This window comes from Oryzias latipes, chromosome 9 (assembly GCF_002234675.1).
Source record: "Oryzias latipes chromosome 9, ASM223467v1".
Classification (NCBI taxonomy): domain Eukaryota; kingdom Metazoa; phylum Chordata; class Actinopteri; order Beloniformes; family Adrianichthyidae; genus Oryzias; species Oryzias latipes.
The window spans coordinates 32,121,699-32,129,373 of record NC_019867.2 but is presented as its reverse complement, the minus strand read 5'-3'; the positions used below and the strand labels follow the sequence as shown (position 1 = coordinate 32,129,373).

At 47.0% G+C, this 7,675-nt stretch overlaps 1 protein-coding gene across 1 annotated transcript; it reads right to left on the bottom strand.

The window, feature by feature from the left end:
• Positions 1-202: 202 nt before the first annotated feature.
• LOC101160000 (calcium-binding mitochondrial carrier protein SCaMC-2-A) lies at positions 203-5,175 on the bottom strand. The gene is made up of 10 exons (XM_004072843.3): positions 5,014-5,175; positions 3,814-3,940; positions 3,646-3,733; positions 3,443-3,554; positions 2,433-2,591; positions 1,773-1,925; positions 1,587-1,694; positions 1,335-1,502; positions 1,108-1,258; positions 203-1,016 (listed from the first exon to the last, which is right to left on the bottom strand). The coding sequence occupies exons 1-10, from the start codon at positions 5,173-5,175 to the stop codon at positions 832-834; spliced, it is 1,413 nt and encodes a 470-aa protein (XP_004072891.1). The 3' UTR covers positions 203-831.
• Between the last annotated feature and the right edge of the window lie 2,500 nt (positions 5,176-7,675).

Sequence of the window (7,675 nt, the reverse complement as noted above, 5' to 3'; positions counted from 1 at the left end):
ACAAGTCAAACTGTTAAAACCTTCATTTCAAAAGAAACTTCATTTGAAAGGCAAAAATATAAAAGTGGCTGATATTCCACTGATAAAACTGCAGTGGAAAGCATTTTCCTCAGCTGCTCTGTGACAGTTTTTGCTTCTTCCACTCAGAAATGTCTCTTGTGGTTTGAAGGGTGAAGCAGTTTGAAGTCAATAACAGACAGAATTCATGTGAAATTGAATTTATTTGCTTTAGTATGGTCCATTAAAACAGTACTAAAAGTCTTTACAAAAGAACGGCTTCACCATTAAAGGCTGATCATAGATTAAAGTGCATTATTTTCCCCCAAACGTTTGCAGTCTTCAGTATTTTCCCATGTGGCGTGTAAGACATGGCGCCCTCTGATGACAGAGCTCCACCTCATTCCATCACATTTAGTGTCTGACGATGCTGAGGCGGTCCTCCAGCCTAAATAAATACAACGCATCAACACAACAAGAACAGATCCTGTTTACACTCAGGATGAAGGAGAAAAGAAAACTTTTGTGCAAAATTCTCCCGTTCCTGTGCTGGAACAGCAGCATAGCAGACATTTCCCTCTAGAAGTACAACGTTTGGTCCTGAGTTTACCTTCAGTCAGAGTCATGGCGGCTTGTCTTAAAGCATAAATAGCAGCAGTCGGTCCTGACGACCTGAGCTCACAGAGTCCTCGTCTTCCTCCTCGGACTTTCCTCATCTTACATCAGCTGACATTCACAGAATGAGACGGCTACAAAAACCCCAAAAAGGCCCCCCAGCATCCCTGAGGCGAGCCCCGGGAGGGGGCGGAGTAGTGGTGGTGGGGAGGAGTCACTTCAGCGCGATGTCACTCCCAGCTGAGTCTTCAGATGCTCGTACACCACGTAGCTGATGCTGACGGCGGGGATGACTTTGAGGAAGTTGGGGGCCAGGCCTCTGTAGAGACCAGCCGGGCCCTCGTTCTGCAGGATCTGCCTGAAGAGGCCCGTCATGGTCAGCTGCTTGTGGCTGTCAGTCACGGCTAAAATGAGGAAATAAAAACAAGAAAAGGGTGTGATTAAGAAAAAGACAAAATGAGGAACTCCTCTGTAGTCTATTCCAAAAACGCTCACCTTGTGCCTGCATGCGGGTCCGGACCAGAGCCAGGGGGTAGCTCGCCAGCTGGCCGCAGGTGCTGGACACGGTGCCACACGCCAGCAGGACCAGGACGCCCGGGTCGGCACTGTGGGCGCCGTTCCGCTGGAGGTAGGTGTTCTTCAGCGTCTGCAGGAAGCGAAAGGTGTGAAAAGCCGCCACGCTCTGACTGGCCGTCCACGCCAGAATGTGGAGCGGAGCTCACCTCGTACACCGCCAGGTCGATGCCCGCGTATGGAATGATGCCCAGCATGTTCGGGATGTAGCCTTTATAAAAAGCTCCCAGCCCCTCCCGTCCCAAGATCTGCTTCGCACAGTCCGAGATGCCAGAGTACTGACCCGACTTTCTCAGGGCCAGGCGAGTCTTCAGAACCTGAGGACGGATCAGAACATCCCATTAGCACAGCGTCCTAATGTCCGGTCTTCCTAAAGCGGACAGACACACACGGAGGACTACCTCCATGGGGTAGATGGCGCTCTGAGCCATCACGCCGGCCAGAGAGCCGGCCACGAACCGCTCCAGGATGCTGACCGTCTCCTTATCGTTCCCAATGAGCCGCTTGATCTGGACGAGTAAACGACACGTTAGAGAGGGACACCTGGGGCCATGGACGGGTCAGGCAGAGCCCGGGTCACGCCATACCTGCTCGTACGCCATGAACTTCAGCGCAGACTCGGGGGCAATTTTGATGATGTTCACCCCGTTGCCGCGCCACAGCGATCTGGTGCCGCCCTCTTTGATCATCTGCATGAGGCCGCTCATGATGCACATGTTGTTTGTTCTGGAGCCGTAAACCTGAGGAGAAACGGGACATTCTTCATCAGAGGTCAGTTCTCAGGACTTTGGCGCAGCATGCTCTGGCTGTTCAACCCAAAATCACGCCAACTGGGTCGAGAGCGTTTCTCTGTGACGCCATTTCATATCGATTTGGGTCACAGTGCGCGGTGGGTCGGGCCGATGACGTTCATCAGAGCCACAAGCAGAACACAGTTCAGCACGGACTCACTGATGGGGAGCGAGGGCGCGACAGGAGTTCATGTGCCCTGATTGGCCGCCACACAGCGTCAGCAGCTGGACTCTGGTCGCTTTGCTCTGACAAACGGTTAAATGTTAACTTTGTGTAGAACTATTAGGTAACGGAGCCTTGAGCAACAGCGATGATCCTCTGCCTGCTCTTGTGAAAGACTTTAACCTGCACGTCTGGACTCTGAGAACCGATCGAGGAAAACCTCTGAGATGAGGCGTCGTCATGACGTCGCCGTGGAGGTTTCTACGCGAATTCTGCCTTTGAGCCAGCCTTACCTGCATCATGACTTTGAGTCGGTCCAGGGGGGCCGTGCAGGTCCTGGAAACCGCTCCGGCTCCTCCACCTGCAACCAGGTGCCTCCACCACATGCCAGTCTGCTTCTCCTCCATGGTGAACTCATCTGGGACCATCAGGTTCTCCCCCACATCAAAGATCTGTTCAAAAGACACAACAGCAGCTGTTAAAAGTCTCAGAGTAAACAGACGTGTTGAGGGTAAAGTTTAGTATGGAGTCATTTAGTACTTTAACGTGTTTTCTTCCACAACAGTTCTAGTTAAATGTTTTCCAGTGAACACTTGTTTTCTGTCCATCAGTCTGCTTCTCAGAAAGCCGCTCTGTGAAAATGCAGGTCAGGACCTTCTTAGTCATGATCAGAAAGCATTAAGCAACATCCGCCTCCTGGTTGACCCGTCTTGACCTTCCGTTACCAGGAATCTGTCTTCTACCGATCGGCTGCACGCAGACACGGACAGATGAAGGGCGCGACATTAAAATTCCACCTCCGCCCATTTCCTGAAGACGAGGTTCATTTGATTCTTCAAAACGCCGCAGTTTTACAACCTGACCTTCTCGTTTGAACGTCAACCAGGTGTCATGACTTCAGTCATTGTTCCACAATTAAAATATGGACACTTTTAAAGCTCTGATCACCTTCAGCCATGACCACTGACTCTGCTACAGCCAGCATCAAACAGCATCTGCATGGTTTCCTGGGCTGGACGCTCTCCCTCCAAGCCACACAGCCACCAGAACAACTTCCCTCATTTATAGAACAGCTAATCCGTCCCCAAGAGCTCAGCTCCATTCATAGCCCTTAATTAGTGACGCACGGCCTGCTGGGACGCCTCGCCTCAAGGACTTTGCTTCTTTGACTATTACTGCCGACAACAGGAAGAGGACAGGTGCTGCGCCATCACCTTAAGAGATAACACTATCAACTGTACTGTATGTGATGTAACGGCATGATCTGTTCCTTTGCTCTGCGTGTTCTGGTTCTACGACTGACCGTGGAGTGTTTCCAGTAGAGGATGATCTCAGGAACGCAGTCCGTCTTTTCCGTTACAGGGTATTTGCTCCAGTCTTTACTGCTGATGGTTATCATTCCATTCTTGTCCATGCTTTGGAGAAATGAGAACAGCAATCTGAATTAGTTTCACCTAAGATAAGAAGCGGCTCCGCTGCAGTAGACAACTGGGGCGTGTGGTTCACCTGTTGAGGGCCTTCTCTGCATGCCGGAGGGAAATGTGCACACCCAGGTCGGAGAGAGACCGGATGAAGTCTCTTGGGTTGATGTGACCTTGAATCATGGGAAAGACAGACGCAGGTTACTTCTGCACGCCGACAGGTGAAAGGCAAAAGCCGGTTGCGGCCTCTCACCTGCATTCTTCTTATCAACACTCGTCACCACCAGCTTCAGGTCCCTCTCGTAATCCTGCAGGTAGTGGACAAACTCTTCAAAGTCCAGCTGGGCGTCAACCTCGTTTTCTTCTCTTTTTAAGGTTTTCTGGGGGGGAAAGTGAACAGGAGATTGTTCAGTGGTGTCAGTGGAGGGCAGGACAGTCATCAGATATACTACAACCAATTTAACATCCCATTAAACAAGTTTAGATGGGTCAAAATGTACTGCACGTCAACCTAATGTGTGACATAACTTGTGGTGGAACTAAAACCATCGCAAAATGCCACAGACGGGTTAGGGTTCTGATAGGCGGGGCTGCGACCCGCCCGCCAAGCTGCAGCCCCATGGCCTTGTTCCAAGACGCCTCTTTGACTCAGGAGGCATTAGTACATTTCACAGTCTATCTTTAACCTGCGACCCGCCACCCGCTTTAATCTGGTCTGGATTGAAACCTGCTGAGCTCAGACAAGGCTGGGGACACCGGTGATCCTCCAGGCGGCTCTGACGCCTGTGCAGACATGCAGAAGGAGTGCAGTCCTGCAGGCTGCGACTGCGCAGCCTGCAGGACTGCACTCCTTCTGCATGCACTCCTGTGACTAATCAATCTACATGTAAATGTCTGCAGGAGGATCCCTGAAGCCAATGCAGCTGCTCAACACTGCAGACAGAAGACGAGTTGATTCAATATTTCATAAATAAAGTTTTTTATAAGCTTATCCGAAACGTTAGGAGGTCAGAGAAAACTTTCAAAAAAGGGTTTTAACCCAAAACATTCCCTCCAGGCGGACACACTACTGTAGGGAAGTTCACAGAGGGCGCACAGATGTCTAAGTCGTCACGCGGAAAGCGGCTCGCGCTTTCAGCCGCGAGGATCACATTCCTCTGACACACAGGGTTCGTTTCCCGGTGAAATGAAAGAGCTTTACCGTCAGAACACACTCGCAGCAACACAACACATTTGTTGTTTCCGGTCCATATTTTGATTAAAACTCTTTCGAGAAGCGAACTTTCTGGAAGCCGGCGTTTCGCGGCGCGGCCTACTCGTAAGGCTTCTTCTGCTGAACCGCCGGTCCTTCCGCCCGCCGGAAGCGGGACTCGGTGTCCTTTAGAGCGGAAAGTTCTTCATACACAAGCTAACTACAAAAAAACACACACGGTTGTCTCAGTGTTGCCCTCACCTTTCGCCATTTTCGGTAGGTGGTGAACTCTTGCGACGGCAGGAAGACGCTCAGCTTGTCGAAGAGCGACTTCAGCTCGGACGGCAGACCGTTAGACTCGAAGTATTCCACTTCCACCGGATCCGAGTTAGACACCGGGACATAAAGGCACAGACCGAGCATGATTCGATCAATAAATAAATAAATAAATAGGACCGACTGTGAGCTGACCCCTTCCCGGGATGAAACTCAAATGCCGGTAAGGAGACACCGGCTTCTAAGAGTAAGCCCTGGCTGCAGCCTGCAGAATGGGTCATCATAGTGGAATGCTTTGATTGCAGAGGAATGTGAACACGCTGTGGAATGTTAACCCCGCCCACGCTGAGCCCGTGCATTTGATTCACCTTTGTCACAGCAGTTGTGATTGCAGGAAAGGGGAAGAATCAGTGGAGCACATTTTGTGTCATTGTGAATTGTATGAGGAAGAAAGAGAACAGGAGGAAAATTTGAATGGTGCAATTTTTTTTATGTATCACTCAAAAAAATGATTCAAGCCCCTCTTTCATGTAACACAATAAAATTCTGTATGTTTTATTTAAAAATATTTATTTTAAAAGATTGTATCTACATTTAATTGACCTAACACAAAATGTATAAATAGTTTCCCCTATAACTCCAGTAATCCAAAATAATTGAGTTCAAGTAAGGGGCATGCTGTTGAATGCTGTTTTCCTGTTTCTCTTTATTCTTTTTGCCGTCTCACGGCTACAATTTTTCACCTATTTTAACCATTGAACTTTTAAAATGTTCAACTCCTTCATCTAATGTAATGCCTGGTATGACTATTAGTCCTTCAAATCCTTCGACTTTTCAAAAGTGAAAACTTTAGTTCGCTTTTTCCACGTAAAAAACGAAACTGTGGCATGAAATCGCTTCAACTCGGCTTCTCCCAATAAGACGAAAGACGATCATGATCACGTGCGTGATCACCGGAGTGATAGCTCAGTGGCTTAGATAGCGGGTTAACAACTCAGAGGTTCTGAGTTCGAATCTAGCATTAGACCGTTGTTGCTTATTTTTTTTTCCTTTGCCTTTCTTGATAAAATTTAGTTCGACTAACTCGATTATATTTCATTACATGGAAGAATTTACTTTGAGGTGGGGTTACTCATATTTATTGGATGTAAATCCTGACAAAACAATTAAATTGAGTTCATCCAATGAGTTATTTTTTGAGTCTGTGAGGCCAGACAGAATTTATTAATTCCCTAATGCATGCACATGGAAACTTGTAAAAGGCATAAGAAGGCAGGAATCATGGTAGAAATTCCCTAATTCAATTAAATATTTTTATTTTATTTTAGCACATACAATGAAAAAGGGATCATGAATACAAAGAATGCATTAGGATAATACTAAACTTTAACAAAAAAGACTAAGCTAAACTGATATCCCTGCCCTTAGACCCCCCCCCTTCACAGTAAGGAAAAACTCCTTAAAAACCCGTAGGTGGCAATATTGCACATGGAAACTTGTAAAACCACCAAAGAAGAAGACGGGCTCAGCATGGGCGGGGCTAACATTCCACAGCGTGTTCACATTCCTCTGCAATCAAAGCATTCCACTATGATGACCCATTCTGCAGGCTGCAGCCAGGGGTAGTTGGCTTCTAAAGCATGTGAGGAGGCCACGCCTCTTCCCAGAAGAGGAATGTACCACTGCCCAATCAGCTCCCCGTGACGTCATTTTACTATGACCAATCACGGAGCCCGCCCATTGATGGAGCTTGGACATTCTCTTTCGTGAGACCGATCGCTGACGTCAGTGAACCAATCAGACGGGACTGACATTTCAAACCGTAATCTGTGACTAACAAACGTGGCGGCAAATAAAAAACGTCCAAAACGGCATCAGAATGCATGAAGGTGATGAATTAAAAATCAAATACAGGCAGAGGCGCCAGAGCCGCGTGCAGCTCTTTCAGCCCTCCGCTGTAGCTCCTTTTTTTCTTTATACAAATGTTAATATGAATTTTTTAATGTTTTGTAGTTTTGGTCACTTTGTTTTAGCTTATTAGGTCTTGTCATTTATATTTTTAACACATAAGATAACAGAACACCGATGGTTAAAGGTTAAATCTGCATTCAGAGTGCTTTATTATTACTATTTAAGTAAACCATTATTTATAGAGCACTTTTCTCAGAGAACAACTCACAAAGTGCTTCACAATGTTAAAAAAAAACAGAGAAAGCACACAGACTGGACGGTAAAAGCAGGTAAAACTCAATAAAACACGACAGTCAGTGACATGATTATATCTACATACAGTTTTGTAAAATTAGATTCTACATCATGTTTATATTGCAGGACAAACGTGGGTGACAGTGAACCACTATATGGATAGAAAATGGCATGTTTGACGGGATCTGCTGCAGCAGGAGGACCTTAATTAAAACAGGAAGTTTTATTTTGAAAGGAACTTTGTTGAGTTTCTGTCCAAAGTAATTTGTTAGACGTAGAAGATGTGACTCTGTCAGAAACTACGTTTTATATGTGAATGGCTTCATAGCCTGAACAACATAAATAAAATGATTTTTCCTAAATGGTAAATTGGGACTTTGCAACTCTCCCTGAATGGCTCCTTGAGCGTTGAAGGTTGCAGACCAACTCAAGCCAACTTTTA